Source organism: Ovis canadensis, chromosome 7 (assembly GCF_042477335.2).
Source record: "Ovis canadensis isolate MfBH-ARS-UI-01 breed Bighorn chromosome 7, ARS-UI_OviCan_v2, whole genome shotgun sequence".
NCBI lineage: Eukaryota > Metazoa > Chordata > Mammalia > Artiodactyla > Bovidae > Ovis > Ovis canadensis.
The window spans coordinates 86964487-86992348 of record NC_091251.1 but is presented as its reverse complement, the minus strand read 5'-3'; the positions used below and the strand labels follow the sequence as shown (position 1 = coordinate 86992348).

General features: G+C 43.3%; 2 protein-coding genes across 10 annotated transcripts in view; one reads left to right on the top strand and one right to left on the bottom strand.

The window, feature by feature from the left end:
* Positions 1-23552, top strand: part of ZBTB25 (zinc finger and BTB domain containing 25) — a 63507-nt gene extending 39955 nt beyond the window's left edge. For 3 of the 6 annotated variants that reach the window (XM_069596780.1, XM_069596782.1, XM_069596781.1), the window contains one exon: positions 4135-5613. In XM_069596780.1, coding sequence (XP_069452881.1) covers positions 4135-4289 — 155 coding nt within the window. In that variant the 3' untranslated portion in view covers positions 4290-5613. Of the gene's footprint in view, positions 1-4134; positions 5614-23445 lie in introns of those variants that run through there. The other 3 variants (XM_069596783.1, XR_011258305.1, XM_069596784.1) reach the window with 3 other exon arrangements.
* Positions 969-27862, bottom strand: part of MTHFD1 (methylenetetrahydrofolate dehydrogenase, cyclohydrolase and formyltetrahydrofolate synthetase 1) — a 64173-nt gene continuing 37279 nt past the window's right edge. For 3 of the 4 annotated variants that reach the window (XM_069596771.1, XM_069596770.1, XM_069596772.1), the window contains exons 9-28: positions 27519-27646; positions 26923-27020; positions 26599-26772; positions 25824-25960; positions 23979-24025; positions 23282-23389; positions 23075-23149; positions 20483-20585; positions 18543-18619; positions 17788-17928; positions 16254-16322; positions 15886-15997; positions 15653-15792; positions 13175-13216; positions 10566-10666; positions 9206-9383; positions 6781-6888; positions 6103-6255; positions 2597-2690; positions 969-1212 (exon numbers count right to left, since the gene is read on the bottom strand). In XM_069596771.1, coding sequence (XP_069452872.1) covers positions 2601-2690; positions 6103-6255; positions 6781-6888; positions 9206-9383; positions 10566-10666; positions 13175-13216; positions 15653-15792; positions 15886-15997; positions 16254-16322; positions 17788-17928; positions 18543-18619; positions 20483-20585; positions 23075-23149; positions 23282-23389; positions 23979-24025; positions 25824-25960; positions 26599-26772; positions 26923-27020; positions 27519-27646 — 2081 coding nt within the window. In that variant the 3' untranslated portion in view covers positions 969-1212; positions 2597-2600. Of the gene's footprint in view, positions 1213-2596; positions 2691-6102; positions 6256-6780; positions 6889-9205; positions 9384-10565; positions 10667-13174; positions 14464-14603; positions 15793-15885; positions 15998-16253; positions 16323-17787; positions 17929-18542; positions 18620-20482; positions 20586-23074; positions 23150-23281; positions 23390-23978; positions 24026-25823; positions 25961-26598; positions 26773-26922; positions 27021-27518; positions 27647-27862 lie in introns of all 4 variants that reach the window. The other variant, XR_011258304.1, reaches the window with a different exon arrangement.

Sequence of the window (27862 nt, the reverse complement as noted above, 5' to 3'; positions counted from 1 at the left end):
GTGGATGCGACATCTTCTGGAAGGGCCCAATGCAGGACGAGAGAGGGGAAAGAGAAGGAAAAATGGCAGAAGAACAGAGATGGATGATGAACAAAAAGAGAAGGGAAAACATTTGAGGGGAACAAACATCCTGTAGGGAGGGCTAGGGAGCTCAGGCACAGGGCAGAAGCTAAATAATCATTCTCTGAGTCAACAGAGCCATCCTACAGTTAATACTGGATAACCATCCTTCCTGAGGACTTTTAAAAATGAACGGTGCTGGGGACTTCCCTGGTGGTCCAGTGCCTAGGACTCTGAGCTCCCAATGCAGGGGGGCCCAGGTTTGATCCCTGGTTGGGAAACTAGGTTCCACATGCTGCATCTAAGACCTGGCACAGCCAAATAAATAAATAAATAAATAAAATATATATAAAAGAATGGTGCTGAAGCTGTGACAGCAATGGGAATTCTAAGGAAGTTCAGGATAAAAACCTATATAAGTAATACTTTCTCAGAGTTAAAAAAAAAAAAAGCAATATTTTGGACTTCCCTGGTCAAGCTTCCAAAGCAGAGGGCATGGGTTCAATCACTGGTTGGGGAAGTTTCACACACATGCAGTGTGGCAAAGAAAAAAAAAAAGTAGCTCCCAAAAAACTAGACTGACTTATTGACCAAGGCAATGAGAGGCCAAGAACGCATTAAAAAAAAAACTACTATATATATATATACATATATATATACATGACAAAAAGGCATGTTCTCCAAATTCCACTTCTCCCTCAGCCCTCTAAGAAGGTCTCCTTATTACATGTCCTCCCAGAAACACACAAGCACGCACGCAACATTCCCCCTTTAAACACAACGTATCCTAAGGTACACACTAGGACTCGCTGCTTCTGTTGTGGCAGAGGTCTCCCAGATCACACGGGAAAGCAGAGCTAAGGCAACACAGACTGTTAATGCTACGATTTCTATTTGAACGCGGAGACTGAAAAATTATTTACTTTTATTCTATGGATTCTGTAAGGTAATTAGACGTGTACATGATTCAGGTTAATTTATACACAATGATGCAAATTAAAACTGAAGAAAGGCTTCTGGGGAAACTCCCGCTACTCATTTCAGAAGACCTTTGGGGCAGACTGACTTCTCTTCATTTCCCCACACTTCCTGACAGGAGGCCTGAATAAACACCAGCCAAACTTTCAAAACAGCTTCTTGAAGGCGGACAATCTAGAAAGACAAAGAGACAAGAAACGCACAGTTTTCTCTAAGCACTGAAATATCTCCTCTTCCTGTCCACGCCACACCATCATCTACCGCTGCTGAAGTTGTTAACAGTTACCTCCTTTCTCACCGTCAACACTTCTGTGCACAGACTTGAAAACAATGTATAGGATTTACACCATGGCTGTGCGAATACTGTCTAAGTCCAGACCAAGGATGTGTAAGTCCAGACCAAGCAGGTGCCACGATGACATTTCCAAGGTCACACATGCCTCCTGAAGAACAGCGTTTCCCCAGCACCAAGCCCAGGTGTCTTTGCTTCTGTGACAACCATCCATACAGCTGCCTGGATGATAGCCATGGTTGGCTTCCACCTGGACCCTGACTTTCTTAGACAATATGAGAGCCTTTCTTTGGCATAATTACCCTTTTGACACCCTTGTCTTAGCTCTCTCCAGTCTTTCCTCCCTCCTTCTATTCCATGTGGGACTTGAACTCTAGGTCACTTGCACTTCTCGGGACTCCCCTTCATTACAGTCCAGATTAAGATTTGATCTTCTGAAAACCAGGTCTTCCTTTGCCCTGGTATGGTCCTCATTTTGCTGGAGTAAACTGCTAAATCCCTTCCGAGGAAGAGACGTGGGAGCAGCAAGCTTGCGCATGTCTGAGAATACCTGGACAGTTTTAGTGGAGTGGAAATACAGGTGGAAAGTCACCTTTCCTCGTGAGTGTGGAGGGCTTTCCTCCACTGTCTAAAAGCCTCTGACTACTGGGAAGACAGGGGTTCAGTCTAATTCTCACTTCTTTCACAGGCCAGCCATTTTTTCTTCTCTGGAGAAGGGTTTTTAGGATTTTCATCTTTAATGTCTTTGAGATTTCACCTGGTATGTCCAGGGGTGGCTCATTCATTGTGAGGAGTGTTTTGGGGCCCTTCATTTAAGACCCCAAGAATTCCTGCACTGCTCCTGCTTCCTTCTTTCATCTACTTTCCAGGACATTTACTCACTCCTGCCTGCCGTCCATTCAGAGTATACAGACCTTCAGCTGCTCCTGCCCTCCAAGGTGCCATCAGCTCCAAGCCCAGAGTCTCCTGGGGGTCCACAGAGGCCTAACCTTCACTGGGGTCCCTCCACAATTCATCAGATGGTGCCTCTCCCCTTGATGCTGCCAATTTGTGATGAACCCTGTTCTTCCAAAAATGTACGGAAGTATAAATATTTCACTTACTGGGTACTGCCAATGCTCGCTACTACCACCTCTTCTCTCACTGATGTCTGGAAAGGAATCTTAAATTATGAAATCTTCATTTTCATAGCTTTAGATGGAACCTGATAATTCATAAATATGCCTCATAAGGAAAAAGCAAAACTTCTGCCAGTGATGAACTTACCTGTTTAGAACAGCCCATTCACCTGCTCAGTTTCCGGGTCTAAATCAATATCATAGAAACAGGGCCGAGTAGGGAGTCCAGGCATGGTGCTCATCTAGATATGAAATAGCATTAAAAACAAGCTAAACTAGGTCTTTTCCTTCATGTTCCTTTCAGTTAGAAAGCCCAAGACACAATATTATTTTACAGTTGTCCATAAAGTGGCACTCTTCGTGTTATAAATTAAAAACCAAGTCACTGATTCTGTTATGATCTCAAGAGAAAACACTTGAGTCCTCCAGCAAACCCCTCGCCAGTATTCCCTCTGGGCTCCCACATAGACAGCTGCAACAGGAGGCTGAGGGGGTGTTTGCACCTTCATCCCACAATGGCAGGTGCCGGGAGGCTAACCCAGTTATTCACCCCCTTGGTTCTCACACTGAAAGACCAAAAGGAGGTGCAGGCTTGTCTGCTATTTAATTTTGTTTCAATGAGTCTTGAGATGATACTGGTATTATTTTTGCTTCAGTAACAAAAGATTAGCAATCAGTGTCCTTTAACTTGGGCCAAGACATTGCTGGACACAATCTAGATGGTTTTACAATCACTGTTACTACTGGTCCAATCTGGCTTTCTAAAACTGAACTTGCAATGCTTGTGGATATTATTTATACTTGTTTCTTCTAAACAGTTGGCTTTGACAAATACCTACTTAGATATAAATTTCTAAAGTCTTGTCAGTGAAAACTCAGTATATTTTAACCTATAACAACATCCTTTATAAAGAATACATACATACAAGTTTCAAATCAGATCCAGACAGGAGGCGAGACTAAATGGAACTTCTACAACTTTACTATAAAAGTGTCATAGAAAAGGATGAGTCACCTTCCATAACACAAAATACATATACTTTAGAAAACCTGATTCTGACATCTGAGCGTCAGTCAACACTCCTGAGAACATACTATATGGAGCTCATGTTGGTCTTTAGTCTCAAATTCTGTAAGAGAAGCAAGTGCTAAGTGTGGGGATGAGGAAGAAAAAGGGAGCCTGAAGATGACATTATAAAGATGAAGGCCAGGTGCCCACTGATGTAGACACACATGTGCAAGCTGGCAGAAAATTCTGAAGATGTTCCGCCAAATAGTAATTAGCCGGATTTTCAGTACTTTTATTCTTTTCCAAGTAGGACTTTTTACCCTTAGATACTGGTCATACTGATAATCAGAAAACATTTAAAAATAAGATTAGATATATATACATATAGGAACTCAGATTAAAAAAAACAACAAAAACCCTCCCAAAAGAAGCCACCACCCTGTGAATTAGTACATACAATGCTCAAATCCTCTGAGCCTCATTCAGGCCCCAACAGCAGTTAGAAAGCAGGAAGAACAGTAATCATCGAGCCATCTAGATTTTGTGTGGAAATGTGTTGGTCCAAGGGGGCTTCTAATGTGAGTGTGTTCTAGATGAGACTGTCGTGGAGCTGGGCAGGCTGTGTTCCTCTCTGAACTGCAGGCCTGACACTTTCAGTTTTGCTTTTGTCTCTACAGACACCCTTCTGCGTGCACACATCAAAAGTGACAATACTGCTCTGCTTCTTCAGCTGCTGACAATTTCTCCAGAATCAATGTACGTTCTACAATATCCAAGGTGCGGGATAAATGGTTTAGAGTTCTTATTAAAAGGGGATTTCGACAAACCCTGAGCACTGATGAATGTCATGATCACTGAGGTGATGGTGAGGCCTCCTGCCTCTGGAGGGGCTGAGGGACACTGGCTTGCAGGCCCGTCTGGCCACCACTGTGGCGTGGTGATGCTGCCCAGAGTGCTGCGAGGAGCAGGGCTCACACCTCTTGTTTAGTCGCTCAGTTGTGTCCGACTCTTTGTGACCCCTCGGACTAGCCTGACAGGCTCCTTTGCCCATGGAATTTCCCAGGCGAGAATACTGGAGTGGGTTGCCATTTCCTTCTCCAGGGGATCTTCCCAATCCAGGGATCCAACCAGTGTCCCCTGCTTGGCAGGCAGATTCTTTACCACTGAGACACCTGAACTTTCCTGAGGCCCAAACCAGCAGAGCTGAAAGTAGATTTGCCTTTAACGTTCTGTACTTCTGACTGTAATACTGCCTCCTACTGCCTTCTTACTATACTGAAAGAAGCTCCAAAAGGAGATGTATTGATTTCTTTTACTTGCGTACTGGCTTAGTTCACTATTTCAATCCTGTTATTGCAGGTAAGAAAAAGCTGCAGATATACTGGTTGGCCAGAAAGTTCATTTGGGTTTTTCTGTACATCTCAAACGAATTTTCTGGCCAACCAAATAGGCTACTGGGCAGATCTGTGGGGGAAACCTGGGCACAGGATCAATGCAGACTTCGGGCCAGAGTCCAAACTAACTAACAAAGTCAGTCCAAATCATGCCCGTAACCTTTCCTCTACTTCCCAATTAGCAATTTTCCTCCTAAAACATGTATGAAACTTGTAAGACAGGAAGGATCTGAAAATTAATTCATCTCAAAGCGTAAATAATCAGCCATAAAAAGGAACCCATTTGAGTTAGTTCTAATGCGGTGGATGAACCTAGAATCTATTATACGGAGTGAAGTAAGTCAGAAAGAGAAAGATAAATACCGTATTCTAACACACATATACGGAATCTAGAAAAATGGTACTGAATAATTTATTTACAGGGCAGCAGTGGAGAAACAGACATAGAGAACAGACTTATGGACATGGGGAGAGGGGAGGGGAGGGTGAAATGTAAGGAAAGAGTAACATGGAAACTTACATTACCATATGTAAAACAGAGAGCCAATGGGAATTTGCTATATGGCTCAGGAAACCCAAACAGGGGCTCTGTATCAACCTAGAGGGGTGGGATGGGGAGGGAGATGGGAGGGAGGTTCAAAAGGGAGGGGATATATGTATACCTATGGCTGATTCATGCTGAGGTTTGACAGAAAACAAAATTCTGTAAAGCAATTATCCTTCAATTAAAAAATTAATTAAAAAAAGAAAAAAAAGCAAAAATAAGCCACCTTATCTTTCTTATCTATAGGCTTCATTTACACTTTAAGGGGCAAATTCTTTACTCAAGGATGGTTAATTACCTGAATTTCAGGCATAAGCTCCAGGCCTGTTGATAAGACCCAGGAGGTGCAGAGCCTCAAACAGGCTATTGGGAGGACTAAGTTAGTCTGTAAAAGGTGCCCAATAAAAGTCAGCTGTGATTATATACAACAGTACTGTACATAGCCAATGGATTAGGCCCATTCGGGATTCAGACAAGGTCACACTGCCACCGGGAAACAATTATTATTCAGTACAAGCAGTCATGGCGTCATCTTTGAACTGAGACCAAGATGGTCCACAGCAAGACAATTTATCGTAATGGGTCCGACTCCAGCTTTCTCCTTAGCAATGAACTCTGCTAATCAGGCATTTGTGTAGCGTTTGCAGTAATCGATTTAAGAAACACTGATGAACAAGCGGTCCTCTCTGCTTGCAGTGCTCACTCACCGTTCCCACCAGAGGGTACAGAAAGCCGGCCCCGACGCTGGCGCGGATGTCGCGAATGGGCAGGACGAAGCCAGTGGGCACGCCTTTTAGCTCTGGGTTGTGAGACAAGGACAAGTGTGTCTTGGCCATGCAGATGGGCAGATTCCCAAAGCCCTGGAGAAAGATGGGAACACAAGTGGGAGAAGTGAAAGGCTGGCAATGCAACGAAGAACATCTGGGCACTGTGCTTCTGCAATTTACCTGAAACACCCAACTCCCTTTATGTCCATGTCTACGTCACCACTCTCCTCCAGCTTAGTCATTATAAATTAAAAAAAAAAATCTTTGTTGGGCAAAGGAGTGGAGCCCTCACAACTATATCCCACAAATGAATATTTCACTTTCATTTATATAACCGATTAAAATGATAGTCTGGAGCAGACGTGAAGATTCGACTCAAGGCAGGCTCTCAGTGCTTTAGTAAGACATTTCATGTTTCCTCATGACTTTTCCACACTCACATACCACCTCAGGGAAGATAAAGAACTTGGGACTGGACCACCTAATCCATGCTCAGTATTTAAGAGGGGAGACGGCTGCCGCCCAGAGAAGGACAGCAGTGCCTGGCGGGGCTGGGAGAACGCGGGCATTCTGCCTCCAAGAGTTGATGCATAAAAAGAGCTGAAAGAACACACCCACCTGCTTTGTGTAGACTTCTGCTTTGTGCTGGGCTTCAGGGAGCAATTCGATGTCGTCAGCTCCATAGATCTTCTGTGCAATAATCCTGATTTTGTCCTCGACTGGGAGCTAATAAGAGAGAGAGGGGAGGGCATGACTAGACACCCGTGAGGACATGAACCTTTACTTACAGTGGTATTCCAGGTCAGAGTCCCCGAAACGGCCACAGGTGTTTATAAATATACAAGAATGGGCAAATAGTTCGAGGTTTACTGGATTAGAAATGTTTTTTTACTATAAGGTCCCAGATTTTATAAGCAGAAACTGTCCCCCAGGTGTCAAGTTGCTCTGTGTGTGTGTGTGTGCGCGCGCGCATGTGTAAGATTTTACTAGGTACATCATAAACAATACTGCTCAAGAGTAACTATTTCTTCATAAATAAAAATAATGCTCTAATACTGACAATCAGTCTCCCATCAAAGCAGACTTGGGATACTGTTTATGAAATAAGACAACTGATACCCATTCACAGAACCCCCAGTGTGTACAGATGCTACCTTTAACACAAATGACTGTCAACTGCTGTTGCTTTGGAAATAGTTATAAAAACAAAATCATCCACATATTTAAACAACAATCTAATGACTTATACAATCAACATACAACAAGGATGGTGGGAAAGGATATGTTTTTCATGGCACTTGTGTAGCGGACAGAGGCCAGTGGTCCAACCAGTGACCTCCAGGTCTAATGAGGAAGCCCAGGGCTGCTTCCTCCAGGGCAAAAACCTTCGGAAGCGGCGTCTGGCCTCTGAAATACTCTTGCAGCCCAGCTCAAGGCACTGAAATTCAAGAGCAAACAGCAGAAGGAGAAACTGCCCAAAGGAAATGGGAAAGACAGCTACTCTCACAGGTAACCTGGGTGAGCAAATCACTTAAATTGGGCAGTATGTGACTCCAGGTCCCCTAGCAACTAAGGCTAACATTGGGTGAGTTTTGCTTTCTGAAAAGAATAATTACCTATGAAAACAAGCATTTCCTTTTAAACTAAACTGTGATCATTTACGAGGGGGCTTTGTATAATGGACATGAATAAAGTGAAGCCATTCAATTGCAGCTTTATAAAGATCCAATAGAGATTACTTTCATATGCCTCTTATAACTGGAGCTCTATAAATGCCAAGGTACATTCAGAACTTCTGAAGCAAAAGTACTTTCGTTGAGGAGTGATTTACAACAGACGCTGAATGAGACAAAATGCAACAGCTTCCCGTCTGTCAGATACAAGTTCCAAGTAGAAACGGGTTATGAAGTCCTCATTATCCTACTTCTTCCAGGCCTCCTTCTCACCTCCAAGGACTGGTGTTCCTCACTCAGGCACCGTGGATGCGGGCTTAGAGAGGGTGTCTATAAATGCTCTGTATTTGTGTGCAAATTTCTCTGTATGGCATTTCCCCCAAAGACAGTTGGTTGAACAGTTTTTCAAACCAGTCTATAAAACTAAAGCTCAACAGGAAAATGTCCATGTCAACAGAATGTTAATTAACTGTAATTAAGATATAAGCAGATCAGATCTGCGAGGGGCAAAGAAAACAAGAGACTGTTAAAATTCATGAGTTATAGGGTTTGCTTCCTTCTACCTTTTTATGGCTATTTTTGAAAGTCTATCATTATCTTCTAAAAATCAGGCCAAAAAGCAGCTTAGATAACACAAGCAGAACCAGCTGCAACGTCCATGCCATGCTCCTAACGAAGCTGGCAGTTGTTGCTGTGGGCAGACTGCTTAACGTCCGACTGCCTTCTGAAGTACATGGACAAAGAAGTGACAGCAAAGTACAACCCTATAATAAGAACAACCATTTTGTGAACTAACTTTATTGTACCCCAGAATAAGCAGTCTGCCTACGCCAGACGTATCATAATTTACTCAGTGACAGAAAGGACGCTGAGCCTGCCAGGGTGCTCTGGTTTCGCGCCTGAGTGCTTCTCTGAACCCCAGGCAGCCCCGTACCAGGCAGGGTGTGCAGAACCACACTGCTTTCCCCTATGCTGGGAAGCAGTCAGACGACACTTGTGAGCTTGATGTAGCCCAGTGCCAGTTTGCAGTAACATGGCTGGTGCCCTGGTTTAAAGGCTGTGGTTCTCTATGTAAGCCTTTCTCCTGCCAGAAAAAGGGGCTGTACTGTGAGCCTTTTCCAAAGTTAGGACGTGAGCCAACTTCCTGGGGTGTTCTTGTCTGGATGCCCTCCTCGGTCAGAAAGCAGCAATGTACGTTGTTAAGAAAGCTGTCTGGAGTTGGGAGTCCAGGCTGTGGTCATGTAACTCACCTCCACGAGATGCAAACCCACAGGTTGAAGCTGCTAAACATGGCTCCAAACAGAAGCCTAAACAGAAACCTCGTTGTGCTTTTTTTGGTTTATTTTTTTTGCATACAGCAGTTAACCCACCTTGAGGTCGTAGAGGAGCTGGAAGCTGCTGGGGGCCGCAGCTGCCCTCTGGACGGCCTCAGCCAGCGCCAGGGCACCCTTGCCCCCTTCTGCCCAGTGAGTGCACTTCACGGCGTCAAAAGCACCATGTTCTTTGGCGAGGCGGCTGACGAGGTCCAGCTCGGCCTCTGTATCTGTCCTATAAAGGCAGAACTTCATGTTAAAGCACTGAGGATGGGGGAGAGGACAGAATTTGTCATGTTTTTGGCATAAAAACCCATGTGCATTACCCACTGATAAACAGAAACTAACAGTAACACTGCTTGGGTTTGAACCCTGACGCCACAATTTACCAGCTCATGACTTGCAATGTCTTAGGGTCCATGTGGGTATAATCACTGCATTTCATTGGGATGTCATGAGGCTTAGATGGCAAACACATGCAAGGTAGAACATTCCAGGAACATCATAAGGAATCAATAAATACTAGCATCTCAAAATTTTTGTTTCCTATTTTGCTGTGGCTACACCATCAAAATAAGATCAAAACCAGCATGAGAATAACTAAACAACCCATGCAAGTTCTCTTACAGGAACATTTCCAGGTCACTATGCTTAACAAACTGTCAAGACACTATCCCACCAGACCTGGAGAAATAATGGAACTGTAGGCAGTACTCTTGCCTGGAAAATCCCATGGACGGAGGAGCCTGGTGGGCTGCAGTCCATGGGGTCGCGAAGAGTCGGACACGACTGAGCGACTTCACTTTCACTTTTCACTTTCATGCACTGGAGAAGGAAATGGCAACCCACTCCAGTGTTCTTGCTTGGAGAATCCCAGGGACGGGGGACCCTGGTGGGCTGCCGTCTATGGGGTCGCACAGAGTTGGACACGACTGAAGCGACTTAGCAGCAGCAGCAGCAGCAGCAGCAGCAGCAGCAGCAGCAGCAGAAGACCCATGACCTTATCTTAGCACAAAAGGCCTTTAGAGACCAGAAAGAACATTTAAGTTCTGGCCTGTGTGTTACTCACTTCACCTGGTGAGGATGGGCACCTACAGGAGCCAAATCTGACTCCGCACCCTCAGCAGGGAGGGTGACAAGTCCCCTGTGACATACGCAGTTCCTGTCATATGGCAGGCTCTCGTCAACAGCTCCCAAAGCAAATGCTTGATAACTGACAGCAACAACTGAAGAAAAGAACAAAGCTAAGAGCTGGGCTGCACATCCGCTCCAGGAGACGTCTGCTGGCCATTTCCTACAGTCTCCCTCAACTCTTTTTTTTTTTTTTTAATTTATTTTTTAATTGAAGGATAATTGCTTTTCAGAATTTTGTTGTTTTCTGTCAAATCCTGCCTCAACTCTCACACCCCATACTTACTTGAAGGCATTCACGGCCACTACCACTGGCACACCAAACATCCTGGCATTTTCAATTTGCTTCTTCAAGTTACTGAAGCCTTTTCCAACCAGCTCCAGGTCCTGTAGGAATAACAGAGGAAGGTCTGGAAGGTTAGAGAGCAGAAGTTAAAACAGCTGCAGGTTCTTCTTAAAAGAGAAACCGTCTCCTTGAGCCAGCAGCCACTTGCTGTCAGGACGAGCCGACAGAGCGCAGGGGTGATGATGCGTTCCCCAGGTGACCGAGTGACCTGCGACCCTGGAGCGAGCTGTGCTCCTGGCCTGGCTGCCCTGAAAGCTGAGATCCGCCTGTGCATCTGCCTCACCACGCCGCATCTTAGCTGTTTGAAGGACTCAGATGCCCTTAAATCAGTTATATTTACAACCTGTTTTATAATAGATTGTACGTACTTCTATGGCACAATGGTACAAACTGACTGTTCAGGATGGCACAGACGCTGCCGTCAGAAGACAGGGCCTAGCAGACGGTGCACAAAAGAGTCAAACTGCCAGTCACTCAGCCGTGTCCGACTTTTTGCGACCCCATGGACTATGGCCCCCCAGGCTCCTCTGTCTCAGGGATTTTGTAGGCAAGAATACTGGAGTGGGTTGCCATTTTCTCCTCCAGGGGATCTTCGCAACCCAGGGATGGACCCTGGGTCTCCCATACTGCAGGCGGATTCTTTACCCCTGAGCCCCCAGGGAGCCCTGTGCATGGTATCTGTCAGAAAACTTGGAGTCATCAGGGATGCTGCAAAGGCTTAAATGAACTCAGCCATAATAAACCTTGTATCAGAAATGAGATAAATATCTTTAAGAACCAAATACTATGAAATTGAAAGGAAAGTAATTAAGGAAACATTTCAAAATATGCTTCCTGGAGCACTGCTTGCAGCATAAGACTGCAAACAACACACATCTCCTCCAACAGGGGACTGAGCCAGTGAATTATGATATACACACTTAATAAATATGTATCATGCACATGTCATGAAAAGTGAGATAATCTGTATTAGCACAGAACCTCTCAAAGATGTACTAAAACTGTGAAACTATGAAGACCTTAATGAATGCTATTTTTGGACAAATACAAAAATACATGTGCAAATGCAGGAAATTTTAAATGTTGAGAGAGAGACACTAAACAGGGGACTCATGTCATATATATTATAATCTTAATTTTTTTTTTACCAAAGTGTATGTTATTATATAAGCTTAAAATACATTAAGTATTTTAACAATGAAAATATCATGGTCTCATATACAAATATGTACCCAAGATCATGGATAAAACCCAGCAGTAGTAGTGCTTGGTTTTTACTCCATAAAACCATGGGAGAAAGGGTAAGATACAAGCACAAAACAACTGAGATCATTATAAACATGATTTATGTTTTTTTTCCCTTTAATCATTGAAAACTGAGATTAGAATTTAGTTGACATTCTAAAGAGCACAGCTAATTCTTTACCTCTAGTCACATGAAAACCAATTAATATGTAAGACTGATTGAGAACAGTTTTAAATAAGGCGAATTTCTTAAATGAAGACACCAGCTGGGCCAGTGAGGGGCAGTCACTCTAATTAGACACAGGAAAGGCTGCGGGGTGGCAGGAGGGCCAGAACTGTGAATTCCCCTCCCACGCGTGAATCACACAAATGACCATAAAAGGCAAATCATAACTCAGAAGACAGGCAGGCTGAAGGCACCAGCAATGCTTTGCTAGCTGCTTTTGAATTACTTCATTTGGGGGCTGAAAAGTGACCCTGTACTGTCTGACAATTTAAAAGCCTCCAAAAAAAGCAGAGCACTTGAATCAATGGTGATAGCCGCTGACCTTACCATCTCACATGGTGCCCCCACCTCTCTCAAGACCACCCTAAACTGGCGCCAGAAGATGCTTCTCGATGGTAAATGATACGATCATGAGAAGCTATATGCTCACAATTCTTAGAGCCCCTGCTTACTGCTATAAACCATATCAGTTTATGAAAACCTTGCTTAGGAAAATAGCCAGGGTACTGATCCTATCTTGGCCCTTGACTATGAATTTAAATCTGCAGAGAAAAAAGCATTTGAGAAAATCCCCCTACTTGCCTCTGATTTGAATGGCCTTTGCGAATCAACCGGCCAATGCAGGGAAGACAAGGAAACTTCCACTAGATGAGTGCATGGTTCCTTATTTCTTTGTAGTGGGGGGGTATCCTACGAATCATAGCACCCCTCTTTAGCAGCAACCCTGGCCTCTACGCTCTGAATGCCAGTAGCACTCCCCACCTCCAGTTGTAACAATCAAAAATAAATGTCTCTAGACACTCCCAAATATCCTAGGATGGAGAACTGCTTCTGGTTGAGAATCAACCACTGGTCTAGGGGAGTGGTTTTACCGATATCCTATGTGGGCAACTGTTTTATGAGGCATTTCTTCCCTGTTTCTTTAGTACAGTTGTTCAGCACACTATGGGCCCCTTGCTCCCAGGAACAGCCCTGGGTCATATGACAGCCCACTCATTTCCAGATATGCCAGGCTGAGAAATGCTGATTCGGAATGTGGTGCACCCTAGGACAAGTGATGAGAAGTGACTGAAGTTACCTCCTCTATGTAGGCCTTGGGAAGCGGAAGTCCAGCAGTAACCTGGAAGATAAAGAAGCAAAATCAGAGGCATTTTTACTTACAGTAAAATTTTAGCTTCTAACGGTGCTTTGCCATCTGTTCAAAGCCAGAAGCTGCATCCTTGGGGTGGGGGCTGGGGGGTGAGGTGGAGGATATACAGCAGTAGAAAGCGATTTTCTGCCATAAGGATTTAGAGCAAATGACCAAAACTATAGCACAAAACAAAAGTCACCGTTGTGAGCAGGGTGGGAGACCTTCATGAACTGAATCAAAGAGAGAAGGGACGAATCTATGAAGGCGGGCGGGGGAAGCGATGTGTTTCCCTGCGAGTGAAGCACACAGCAGCGGGGGTGGAAGTAGAGCTGAGTACTGGGAAAAAGGCAGCTGTCAGCCCTGCAAGAGCCACCCGGAGACGTCCGCGGTGGAGTCTGAGATGCGCCCAGCAACGTATTCAGGAGCTGGTCCACCAAGCCAGCCCACACCTTGTGGAGCTGAACTGGGGCATGCGAGCAGTACAAACAAGAGGGAAACAACACACGAGGATTTTCTTCCTCTACGGTTACAGAGGTACCTGGTGGGACCCACTGTATGCACAGGGAAGTGTGTGAGGGTCCCAGGGACCCCGCTGGGCAATGGACTAAGAAACCTTCCGGGTGCTCTGCTCCCTTTCCTCAGAGACACCACGGTGCTCCAACTCCAAAAGGGGCCTCAGAGAGGCGGGGCACGAAGCTGGGACCTGATCCCACGCTCTGGGCCTCACGTGGCTCCAGGAGGTACAGGAGCAGCGGGCCAGCCTCTTGACAGAGCTGTGTGCAAAGCTCTTCTCTCAGTGCGGCCAGGTGACACACCCACATGATTCCTCAGACAGTGAGATGAGGAGGAAGGGAGGTGCAATGGCGTGAGATGAGTGAGGGGATGGAAGAGGAGGAATGCTGGTTATGATGAGGAAGAGAAAGGGAGTCCGTCCTGCAGCCCAGCAGAAAGGGACGTCCTGGGTTAGGAGGGCCACAGGATGCGGAGGACCGGAGAGGTGTGCTGGGCTGTGGCAGTGGTGGTTCTCCCCTTAGTGGGGACCTAAACCTTTCCCGGGGTCCAAGAGGTCAGGACTACTTCCATAACCCTAAGATACTATGGCTCTTTCACTCTCATTCCCTCAGGAAGTCTACAACAGATTTGCCCACAGATTATGTGACATGTGATATCACAACAGATCAAATGCCAAAGATGAGAATCCAGCAGTCTTCGATTAAGCCAAACACTGAAGAGATCTGAAAAACATACAATGCCCAAATGTTGTTTTGGAAAATAGAGTAACTTAAAAAAAGTATTTATGTAAGCATTTAATTATGTTAATATTTGTGCTAAAATTTAATTCCTACTTTGGTAAATATCAATAGACACAACTCACCTAAACAAAAGTTCTTTTAGGCCTTTAATAACTGTAAGTGTGTCAGGAAGGTCTGAGGGCAACATTCTTGAGAACTGCTCTATCAGGAAAAGTCCTGATCACTACACTAAGAAACAATGATTTTCTTCTGCAGATGAGGGAGGTCTTACTGCTCAAGCTACAAGACCAGCTCCCAGAGGATAGGAATTTAAATACTTCATCAACTAATTCCTGAAAAAGAGAGCCGTATTTTCACATGTACATGCTGAAAAAAGGTTACAACAGTGACAGTGTTAGGCACTCAGTCATGTCCGACTCTTTGCTACCCCACAAACTGTAGCCCACCAGGCTCCTCTGTCCATGGGATTCTCCAGGCAAGAATACTGGAGTGGGCTGCCATTCCCTTCTCCAGGTATTCTTCCCGATACAGGGATCAAACTGGGTCTCCTGGATTTCAGGTGGATTCTTTACCGTCTGAGCCACCTGGGAAGCCCAAAAATAGAGCAAAAAGTACAATTTCTAAGCAGTGTGAATAGAGGAAAGCACAGTTTCAGGAGAGCCGAAGGAAAGCCGTGCTCACCTGTTTTCCCCATCACTGGAGGGAGTCCCAGCATACCTGCCCTTCTCCACCTCTTCTCCCCAGCCCGGGCTGTTAGCAGTCCTGCCTGGCACGCTGACCTCCATCTCAAGCTAAATGGTTTGGCTGGCTAGCTGCCAGCAGCACCATTAGAGGGAATGGGAGACTCAGATGTAAAAAGAACAGTCCAAACAGAAAGGAGTTTTTCGGTAAATATAGCCAAGCACATGTCCTTGTAGGGGTTTGGATATCATCAGGTGTTTTCCTCAGAAAGGTAGGCCACGAGGCCAAACTTGGCCCTCTCCAAGAGCTGGGACTACCTGTGAGTGATGAGACGGCCAGCACGAGAGCCATCTGGACGTGCCCTGCTTTGGTACCCTAATAACCATAAGGGTAAGAGCAGCTTAATGAAGGAACAGGCAGGAGTCATCAGCTTCCCTTTAGCCTTCAGAACACGTCTGAGAATCAGACCCTTCGAATCCCTGATTCTCACCGTGGGGCCACCTCCGTGCATTTTCAGAGCCCTGACGGTGGCGACAAGCACCACCACATGCGGGCGGAGACCAGAATACCGGCATTTGATGTTGAAGAACTTTTCCATTCCAATGTCTGCTCCGAATCCTGCTTCAGTCACTGTAAGCACAAAAGCAACTGTAAAAATGCTACCCCAGCTCCCTTGATGCTGAAAGAAAAATGGTCTATCACTGATTTTGCAAAAGTACTTGCCTACAAACCCTTTGGGACCGACAAGCTTGAGTGCAATCCTGTCTGCAATGATGGAGGAATTCCCGTGTGCGATGTTGGCAAACGGCCCAGCGTGAACAAACACTGGAGTGCCCTGTGGAAATCAAGACATCGTGAGCGAAGCTGCCAATCCTGCTTCAAAAGGGATCATTCGGTCAAGGGGAACCAAAATCAGTTGGCATCCAAAAGAAAAAGGGCAAGTATGAAGCCACCTCTTTTTATATTTCAGTGAAGTCCCAGTCACAACTGTGAGAAGAATGGGAATAAAGAGACGATCAGGAAAAGAAGTGTCTCTCTAGGGACACTGTGCTTTCCAACCAGTCCAGGACGGCGGGAGTCATTCTGCTCACCTCTAATGTCTGCATGAGATTGGGCTTGATGGCGTCCTTCATAAGGACCGTCAATGCTCCACTCACTCCCTACAAAACAAAGGCACGAACGGTTAATTCCCGCCAGGAAAAAACCTCCCTTTTGAAGCCAAAATTCAACATTCTTAGGTCTTCCATTTTTGGCCATCTTGGACTAATGATTACTTTTACCTAAACTAGACTAGTCATTCATGTACTTATAAGCTACCAATTACTTTAAAGGAGAATAGAGAATGAAAATGACATTCATATGTAAGTTCTGGAGAAATATGTAATCCTGGAAACAAGCCTCTCAGTGAAGCTCTGGTTACTGATCCATGTGGGGAATCCATTTTAGACAGCATGAAAACGCTAGTTCCTAGAATGCTGAAGTATAGGTAACTCTGTGGTGTCTGGACTGAAATGGCTGTAAACCAAATTTAAGGTGTGTCTTGGGGCTTCTCCAGATTTAACATGGGGCTTCTCCTGTGGCTCAGTGGTAAAAAAAAAAAAAAATCTACCTGCAATGCTGGAGCTGCAGGAGACATGGGTTTGATCCCTGGGTTGGGAAGGTACCCTGGAGAAGGGCATGGTAACCCACTCCAGTCTTCTTGCCTGGAGAATCCCATGGACAGAGGAGTCTGATGGGCTACAGCCCATAGGGTTGCAAAGAGTTGGACACGACTGAAGCGACTTAGCATGCATGCACGTCCTGTACCTTAAACTGAAATTTACCCAGGAGTTCAACATCAACTCTTATATATCAGGACCCTCTTTTAAGCCATCCAACCATGGATGAACAAACTGGTATCAATGTAAGATAAAGCTATAGATTTCAATTTCCATGAGTTTGTAAAAATTTAAAGCAATTTTTGTTCTTACATACAGAAACTGTGAAAACAAAAAAATTAGTATTTCCCCCTTTTTCTGAATTCATCTGACATACCACTAATTGTAGACCAACCATTCTGGTGTGTGTCAACACAAATAGGCTTTTTAAAAAGTAATCTAGAGATTATCTCATTTCAAACTTCATATTACCATGTAGACAGTTCAGAAATAATCCTGACGTGGACAACTAGCCAAGTAGGATCATTAGAAGACCTGGTTGAGCTGTTTCCAATATGGTCATCAGTGTGAATATGGGGCCAATGAGCCTCATGATGACAGGTCTCTGTGCAAGGAGGCCTGTTGCAGGGAGGGGCCGGGGTGGGACTCTAAGCTCAGCTCTAAGGGACTTAGACTTGGGACTGTTGATGCTCTCTGAAACTGAAGTCAGACACCCTCTCTTGGAAATATTCACAGGTTGAATATAAATGCTCAGACCACCTGAAAACTGTGGTCTGCTACTGGAGCACACTGCCTGTCACTCTCTGTGGAAGTGTTTTTTATGAACTTCATATTTATTTACTAAGTAAAAAGATCATATGACTTTATTAGTTAATTGCAGTATCTTAACTACACCATAGTTTGTGTTATCGGTAGCTGCTGAGAGAGGCTGGGAATACAGACCCAGAGGAATCACCCCGGGACCCACCAGATCCTCAGTACTGATGGGCTCCCCTTTCTTGCTGGATGCCACCACCATTTTGCCCAGTCTCTCTCTCATGTCTTCTAGAGAACTGGTGAGAGCCAGGACAGCCATGATTTCACTGGCCACAGAGATATCAAACTGAGCCTGTTGGCAGGGAAAAGACACAATAAGGAAAACTGTGTTAAACCCAGAAGCGTGGATTCTTTTTACATCCTAGGCTTAAACAAATAACTTAAAAGGACAGAATAAAAGAACAGCATATGAAGAACTTACTGAAAATAAATAATCCCCTAAGAGCAAAAAAGTTTGTAATTAAGTATTCCAAGACTTTGAATAGACAGTTTTTAGAAATAAAAGTCCTAGAAGGACCAACAATCCCTCTGGAGGCAGCTTGTGCTTATGTGGTTATGGTTTCCCTAATATACAAGGACTGACACGGAAGCTCTCACACTAAAGAAACGTACTGTAAGACGGCCACAAAAAAGAAACAATTTTAATCAGTTTGTGTGCAAGGATATTCACTGGGGGCTCTCCACCTCTAGGAGAAAATGCTAGGGGAAAATACACAGGTGACACATGGGATTTACTGCAAAAGCTGTCAAGAGCGCTCAACGCCACACACCTACTCGCTCCCACTTTAAAAGGAAGAAGGTGGAACAACACCCGGCAGAATCAATCGATCAGGAAAGGACGGAGGAGGAGAGAAGCAGCAAGGATCCAGTCCCCATGAACTAATCTACTTAGAAAGGAACAGTTACCGTCCGTGAATGCCCCTTCTCCGTTGGAGCCTGTCCGATCGTGATCTTCCTCAGGAATCTATCATTGGTATCCAGCACTACAGGAGAAAGGGAAGACGCAGAAGAAAGATACAGTAGACACAGCAGAAAGGAAAAAGGACCACAGAGTTAAAGGAACTCGCAGAATTGTAAAGCAACAAATCTAACTTAATGACTATTTGATTTCAAATTTTATGGTAAAGCTAGAATATGGGTTCAAGTTTAGAAATGATGTTCATGTACTGTTAATGTGCAGTAATCAAGGACAGGATTGTAGAGTGGCTGTGTCTACGCTTTTTAGAGAATTCAAACAGTTATTAATAACTAGAAATCTGGACTCTGTTTCAAAGCATATTCCAAATTCCACAGAAAACAGAGCAGGTCACTGTTTCAAAAGGCCAAGGTTTGTGCTGTTCCATGGGATGACTCGCTGATTTTACACAACCCTGAGGACCACAGGGCCATAAACACAGGGCAAGGGCAAGGCCTTCTGAAGCAGGCTGGGTGACACACCTGCTCTTTCCTTAGTATGTGTAGATGGAATAGTTTCCATTCTGATGACACAACATCGATCCAATTGCACACCCTTGGAAAGCATGGCTTAGATCAACCTACTAACTACTCTTAATCCCACCGCCTAGGTCTAACTATGGTGAGCATTTTAATGTATTCCCAATTTTGTTTTTTGTATGACATGCCAAAAATAGCAACAAAACACAAAATGAACAACAGTGGCAAACCAGTTCATACTTTTAGGGTGGATCAGAGGAGAGGCATTTTTAAGGTACTTGATAACATGCTCAATTTCTTCCCATAATACCATATTTAAACACTAAAAGCAGTGTCTTGTACAGCACTTGGAGACACACACACAACCCCATTTTGACAGTGAAGGATGTCATGAGTTGTTGGAGCGTACCTTTTTTTTTTAATAGTGTCAAGTTCCTTGTATCTAATTTCTATGTAGAAAACAGCCAATGGATATGATCTATTTTTTCCCTTGTCTATTTCTACCTTCTCAGAAAGCATGAAATTACAAATAAAGCGAAGGAAAAGTGAAGGAGATCCCAAATTTTCAAACTGGATCTTTATTCCTCACAAAGTATTATACATAGGGTTAAAGCTACTGAAACAAAGAAGAGAAATATCAGTGTAGTTTTAGATGTTAAGAGAGTTACCTTAAAAATGCCATTAGCTAGCACAGTTATTGAGCCAATGACAATTAAAAAAAACAGTCAATAAATTACTCGTTAGCTGCATTCTGTGCACCTGGATAAAAATTCCTTCTCAGCAGTGATAGAGTTTGGATGGATGCACTGTTGGTACAAAATAAAAAACTAAGCCATGCTGGCTGATATAAAGAAAGGCAACATATGGCAGGGAAACCAGGCAACTCACTCATCAACTTGCTAAATGTTTAGACCTTCAAGGCTACCTACTTTGTTAAAAGAGAGTTTAACAAAATGAGGTATAAATGAGTTGGCAAGCTCCAGAGCTACAAGAAAAATCAAGTCACTTATGCCAGACAAGAATTCTAAGAATAAAGGGCAACATGATTCAAGAAGTGATTAAACATTACTTCTCTACTTCATGACACCGAAACTTGCTGTATAAAATGAAGCTTGCAACAATGTTACTTCTGGTTTCTACATGAACTTCCTTAAAACCATCCTCACACCAATGAACACTGAAGAGCCAGCAAAATGTCCAACTGACCAAACAAAAGGAGGTTTGATTACAGCTAATAAGGAGAGAGACCAGTAGAGGTGGCCAGGAAAAGGAGTAAGTTGCCGTCTTGGCCAGCCCTTGACCATGAACACGAGAACACCCAAGCTCTGGACCTCTCGTTTTACCACCTTTTAGGGAGGACATGGGGTGTGCAGCATAACTGAACCAACGGGGCGTATGCCCTGCTCTGGTACCTCTTTGCCAAGTAATAGTTTCTGGATCAATGTCCAATCTTGCAAATCTGTTTATCTCTTCATCTGTCAGTGTGGCAGGGTCAGTCTTTTCAATGCCTAGTCTCTGAAGAGATAAAAAAATTAAAAATAAGACAAAGCAAAGCAAATAAAATTTAAAATAAGATTTTTATCCCTAGCTCCAGGTAGGGTCCCCTCTAGGAAATATAAACCATGTTAAATTCAGAAGGGCAAATTATGATCCCTTTAGCTAAATCTTTATTAATACCACTCACACATGTACCAAGGCATTAGTAACACATTTGTCCCTATTACTGAACACCAGAGGCATTTCCCTAAACCAAAGCCTTATGTAAGCACAGTGACCAAAACATGTCATATTAACTCACCATATGCAAACATATTGAAAAGAAGTGCAAAGCTTTTTCAATCAAACAACTGAGAAGCCCAAGTCAAATGCAAAATCAGAAATGGCCAAAACAAGTAACAATCAATAAAAATCAATGGAAATCACTTTTAATGTTTTTTTAAATAATAATATGCTAATCTTTTGAAATATATAAAGGCATAAATAGTCTTTTCAATGCAGAGGAAAAGAAAAGACATCACTCTAGCACAGTACATGCTTTTGAAGTAGCCCTATTGTTTACTGCCTTCTTACTGTTTCAAAAGGCACAAGAAACCTTTGTCTCTTCCTCCCCATGGAACTTGGAAATTTGTCTATTTACATTGTGTACCGTGGTCACATCCTGAAATGGAAAATTCCTTTAAAACATACTCTCCTTTTCTCATAATTCTTAGTAAAGCTGAGTGGCCCCAGCAAGCCCTACTCCTCCCATAGTTTCCTTCCTATGCCAACAGGACTTTGTTTTCAAACCTCAGGTGTGTTTTCAGAGTTGGTGCTCACCGGCTTGTCAAACAGCCTCACAAGCCTGGAATATGATATTGTTTACAGAGGTCAGCAAAACCCTCAGTCACTAAGTTGAGAATCTGCTGTTGATAATCCACTCTTATTTATTTATTTGGTTGCATTGGGTCTTAGCTGTGGCATGCAGGATCTTTGATCTTCATTGTGGCATCTTTGGTTGCAGTATGCAAACTCTTGGTTGCAGCATGTGGGATCTAGTTCCCTGACCAGGCATCGAACCCAAATCCTCTGCCTTGGAAGTATGGAGTCTTAGCCACTGGACCACCAGGGAAGTCCTGACAACCGACTCTTGACTAAGCTAAGGGGTTAGACTGAGATAACGAAGTTCAAGAGAGAAAGTTTGGCAACCAGGAAACAGGGGACCAATGTTCTAGTTCTAACCTGTCGAGCGGTTCTGTGGCCATGGACAAATCCCTCGTTTTCAAATCCTAGAGCTTTTTAAAGGATCATTTAAACACTGAGTCCAGCCCCTCCCCACACATTGACAGAAAGTTCCACCAACGAAGGCTAAGATCAGTTGCTTGCTCTTTCCACCATACTTGCAGAACACAATTCTTTGACATAACAAGGTAGCAGCTGACTTACCTTCTGCATAGTATTTTTTGGGAGGTGTGAAAACAAGAGAAGCTAAGCAATATCAAATGCAAGGGCAAAATGCAAATAATTACTGCATCTGGGTACAGAGGAGCTTGTGTACTATTCTTACAGCACCAAAATATAAGTTGCAAAAAATTAAAAGTCAGGTGAGTATAACTACTATTGATAACAAGGCAGCACATACCAATTACTGAATGCTTGCATGTGCCAGGCAGTCTAATATTTATAGATGTACAATATTTCTTTCATATGTAAAAGTAACACAGGAATATACTTTCGAGTTTTGTTTTTTAAATTCCCTTGGGCTACCCCTTTATAGTCACACTGTTCCCTGACCCGTAACTGCTGGCACCCACTGACCTATTCTCCATCACTATAGCTTTGTCTTTTGAGAATGTCATATAAATAAATGCAAGCATACAGTATGCAACCGTTTGAGACATCTTCTTCCACAAAACATAAGAGATTCATTGAGATTCATTCAAGTTGTTGTATCAGTTCATTCATTCTTTCATGGTACAGATGTACCAGTTTGTTTATCCATTCATTCACTGAAGGCCATTTGGGTTGTTTCTAGATTTTGCAGATTATTAATAGAGCTGCTAAAAAAATTCATGTTTTTATATGAATACACATAAAAGTTTGCATTTCTCTTGGGTAAATACCTAGAAGTAGAATTTCTGGGTCATACAGTACAGTGTATGTTTAATAACTATATATATGCATTAGAGATTCAAATAGAATACAGAAATAATAATCTTACTAAGCTCCCAATGCTGGGATGAGCAAGTACTGAAACTCCAGAAGCTGCCATGCTGGCATCCTGACTCCTACACCCATGCTGTAAAGGAAGTGTCATTCTTTTTCTTAGCTGAGGGCAGGCTGTCAGATTTCTGCTTTTTTCACTAGAAACTCACAGAAAAATGAGAAATAACTTCTGCCACCAATCTCCACTTGTATATCATGACCTTATGATTACTAAATGAACCTGTCCAAAATAGGCTACTCTAAGGAGAACATCAATCACCTAATTTCACATAATAACAAAAAAGAACAAGGAAAAGGCTTACCCATAACCTCCGGATTTGGATATCAGAGAACTTTCTCACTCCATTTACTGATGGCACCAAACGATTAAAAAGAGCCTTAAAGAAAAGGAGCGCAAGAGTTTTTAAGTGAAAAGAACCCCATTGCCTTGCTACCTGCATTATCAGCACCCACTGGCCCAATAGTAATTCAAACCTTCTGCAAGTGTCTGTGGGGTCTGAGCAGCCTACCTTGTCTGTCTGGGTCTCTTCATGGAACATACGGGCATCGATGGCTGCGGCCACAAGGTTATTAGCTGCAGTGATGGCATGGATGTCACCAGTGAGGTGGAGATTAAACTACAATAGGGTGGAAGCCACATCAGTCTTAAAACTTCTTTGTATCTTTCCAACAGTCAACCTATCGCGACCAAACCTATCCCTATGGTAAAGCCAATGGAAAACTGATGGGGGCACAGCTAGTGGACAAACACCCAACAGCCCTCGAGAGCAAATGACTATCTGTCCTCAGAGGAAACTGTGACCTTCCCTAAGAGACCTGGGATCAACAGCGACACTGGGTGAGAAAGGACACACTCGTGAGCTTTCAACAGTGAGCAAGGAGTGCACTGGAGCTCCACTCCCGTATGCTACTCCCACTTCTGTGGTTATCACTTTGAATTCACTGCGTGTTGCTTTTCCCCTCTCTCATGCCACATCTGATCGCTTGCTTAACGTTATTTCCACTGAAAGCCAGGCTTTGAAGTCCTTGTCATATCAAAAAGTAAGCTGTTTAGAAGTTTACAAATTAAGATGTTTTTCTTCTACGTGTTGCTTCTGCTGAGCAAATGAGTCATTTGTCTACCAAGATCTCTGCGACAGACTTTAATTCCAAGAAGGAAAAACTATAACAAAAGGTCTGATTCAGCCAAATCCTGGACTGCATTACCTCTTCCATAGGAATGACCTGAGAGTAGCCACCGCCTGCAGCGCCACCTAGAGGACAGGTCAAGGGTGAGAACTCACGTTAAGCACGCTTCTTCACAACTTGAAAATCAAATGAAAGCAAATCGCTTTTTGTAACTGCCTCACGTATTATTTACTTACTTTTTACAAATATTTGGACAGATTTGAACAAGTGCTTCTTAATTTTCTTTACCAAGTATTATCTGTTTACTTTTTACAAACATTTGGATAGATCTGAACAAGTGCTTCTTAATTTTCTTTACCGTATTATCTATTTACTTTTTACAAACATTTGGACAGATTTGATCAAGTGCTTCTTAATTTTCTTTACCAGACTAAACCACTTGCTCTTGTTCATGCTGAATAGTCTCTCAGCTGAAATGTGACTCTAACTGACAAAACCATGAACACATACATACCTACTCATTATCTTTAAAAACAGGTTCCCTGTGATTCCTAACATTTGTTAAAAAACCCAGCCGACGGTTACATAAAGACAAACCTGTTCAATTTCCTACCCTCATAACTGCTATTCTGGCATTTTAAAAAAAGGAATATTTAAAATACACACACCAACATAAACACAGAGACTGCAATTCTTCCTAAATAGGACACATATGGTGGAAAACAGCTTAAGTGCTAGATTTTTGCTGGCCCATACTGGGTTCAATAAACAGGAAAAGGCTCATTCTGAGCTAAAAGGGAGTTGTTAAGACAAGCTCAAAAGCAGAACTAAGTCAACGGACTTACAGCTAAACAACAGGCTGAAGAAGGGCAAAGGTGTACCCATATCAACATTTGTTGCAATCATGAGAGTAAGGAGAATATATGATAGCCTATCACCAAGCAAATGATGACGCTAACTCTGAGCTAACCCATTATAATTAATAAAAATATAATTTTAATTACAAGAACATGTTTGGAGTATTGCTGCTACCAAACACTGAAAGTGAAATGCAGTTACTGATGCTGTGCTTTCATCTCATCAGAAGAAACACTGCGTTGATGGTATTATCTTAGAGCTTGAGATAGACGTGGGGGCTCTCCCTGGTACTCGATGATAGTGCCTTGACCAAGCTCCTCTGAATTCCAGCTGTTACTGTTGTAAGTGGTGATAAAACTATCTTACAATAGGCATAAACTGCTTAGCAAAAAACCTAGCATGAAGCCTAATACTCAACAAGTGTAGGCTTCTCTTATTCTCTCAGTGTGAAACATCTGTAGGGTTTGTCTTTGTCTCCAGAAAAGTCAGCATGGTGATCAGCAGTTGTGACTGTGTGCTCAGTTGCTGTTGTCTGACTCTTTGCAGCCCCACGGACATTAGCTAGCCAGACTTCTCTGCCTATGGAATTATCCAGGCAAGAGTGGGTTGTCATTTCCTCCTCCAGGGGATCTTGCTGACCCAGGGACTGAACCCGTATCTCCTGCATCTCCTGAATTGGCAGGTGGATTCTTTACCATTAGTACCACCTGGGAAACCCCTGGGAAACAGTTATGATTACCTTTATTTGTTACTATGACAATTGACTATCAGTCATATAAAAGCACTCCTGGCTATGTATCACCCAATCCAGGAATCCCTGTGTGGTGTCAGACAATGATAGTAGGAATTGGGGTGAAATGATGAAAGCTTTCAGCAGAAGTACCATGATGGGGGTGTATGAAGCCCCATCTAGTGTCTAAATGAGTTGAAGACCACCACCCCCTCATGGGCCAAGTGGGCCAGAGGACTAAAGGAGAGGCAGGTGCCCTCTGGCCACCCAAGTCCAGTCCCATTTATACATTTTATTCTTCCTCCAACTGAAAATAAATAATTTTTTAAAAATACCTTTTATCCCAAAGGTGGGCCCCTGAGAAGGCTGTCGGACACACGCAAAGACATTCTGATGGAGATGGGCGCCGAGGGCCTGCACCAGGCCAATCGTGGTTGTGCTTTTCCCCTCTCCCAGGGGTGTTGGAGTGATTCTTCAAGATGAAAGCAGAAAAGGAAAATTGTTTATATAAATTAAATTCATGTGTATCAGTAGGTCAGATCTAACAGATCCTAGAGAATGACTCTTAGTCTGAATAATCAGAAAGATGAAAGACACGAAAGGGATCTTTTCCAAGAATCTTAGTTGTAACTTCCTCCCAGTTAAAAAAAAAAAAAAAAACCTCCTGCATTTTAGCTCTTCTGACTGTGAGGGGCAAATATACTTTACCTTGTAAGAGACACTGCTATAATCTTACATAATTTCTCAGTTTTAGTCTCAAAAACTAGCTTTTAACTCAGTAAAACAAAAATATAGATGAATGCTCAACAGATCTAAGGAATTAATGATTTGGGAGTATAAAGAAAGGCACTTTCATCTGAAGATCAGGTTTTAAGACTCAAACCTCTTCCACCTACTAGATGAATGACTTTTACAAATTTTCTCATCTCTGCAGGGTTATAATCTACTCTTAAATCACAAGGTTGCTATAAGGATCAAAGCAATAAAGACATATGAAAATGCCCAAACCAAATTAAAAGAACCTCCACAAATACATGCTAAGTGCAAATGCAACCTCTGGCAATAATAATCAGTGTTAAGATTCAGCTGGCAAATGGACAAAAGTCATACCCGGTTACCACCACATATTTCCCATCAGGCTGGTGCTTCAGCCGTTCCAGCGCTGAGAGCCGAACTTTTGCCTTGGTTTCACCGTACAATTCTACCTCTTCAGTGTGCAGACCAATTTCTCGAGCCAGGTTACCAATGGGCTTTGGCTTGTAAGACCGTGATATATCAATGTCACTTAGAAGAAATACAGAAAATACGAATCAACCTTTATTAATCCCATCGTAGTAATGACTCACTCCAACCCCCTTCAGAAGGGGCATACACATTAACCATCAGTTAAGAACCTAACAATCCACGGAGTTTTTAAACAGTAAACTATTTTACCTTGGCACGGGCGTCTTCAGGTTAAGTTTGTTATACTCGATGATCCACTCCCCTGGCTTAAAGTTCTCCAAGAAGCGCTTTGCACTCTCTACTGTGCTCTAAACAAAACGACACAGACGGAACTGAGACGAGGTGATGATTTTTTTAACCTCCACCTCAATTCTTAATCCTGGTCACTCAAGTTCAATCACAAAATGAACAGCTTCATGATCCGATTAACACGCTTCAGTTGTAGGCCAGAGTCTACGAGCAGCCGGGACGCCCTGGGCTGTGGGCCTCGCCCCCCTCAGCTGGTGTGCGTTACGAAGGGCAATAAGCCAAAACAGACCAAGCAAAGCTAGGGTGTTTATACAGTTTTTTCCCCCCTGAAGTTATCACATTCCAGAGGAAATCAGAATCGTGTTACCCCTGATTCCCTTTATTCATATGCCTGATTCTACTTCTTTGGTCTTTCATTTCCTTTTTTTCTTCAAAACAGTCACATCCTTACTCAGATTTTGAGTAGGTTCTATGACATTTCTGCTTGAAGAGAAATGCACTCCCTAGAATTCTATCAGTTTTGTACAACTATTATAGAAACTTGCACCCACACGCACCTGCATTAGCATTGCCACTGTCATGGGCCCGACGCCACCAGGAACAGGGGTGATAAAGCTTGCCCTCTCCTTGGCTTCCTTGTACGCTACATCACCCACAATTTTCTTCCCACTTGGTTTTGTATCATCTGGTCAAGGAGGTTTTAAAAAAAAAAAAATCAAAGGCCAGCCTCAGAATCGCAATCCTGGTGTTTATTTCTAAGTTATGTGATCAATTATTATTATAATAGCTTGTTCCAAAAACTTAGTTGAGTTTAGGAGTTGCTGTCCCATCTGGGTCAAGTGCCTACTTTACTTTTAAAAAGCTGTGGGGTAACAGGTATTTGCTATTTCCTAGGGAGAGA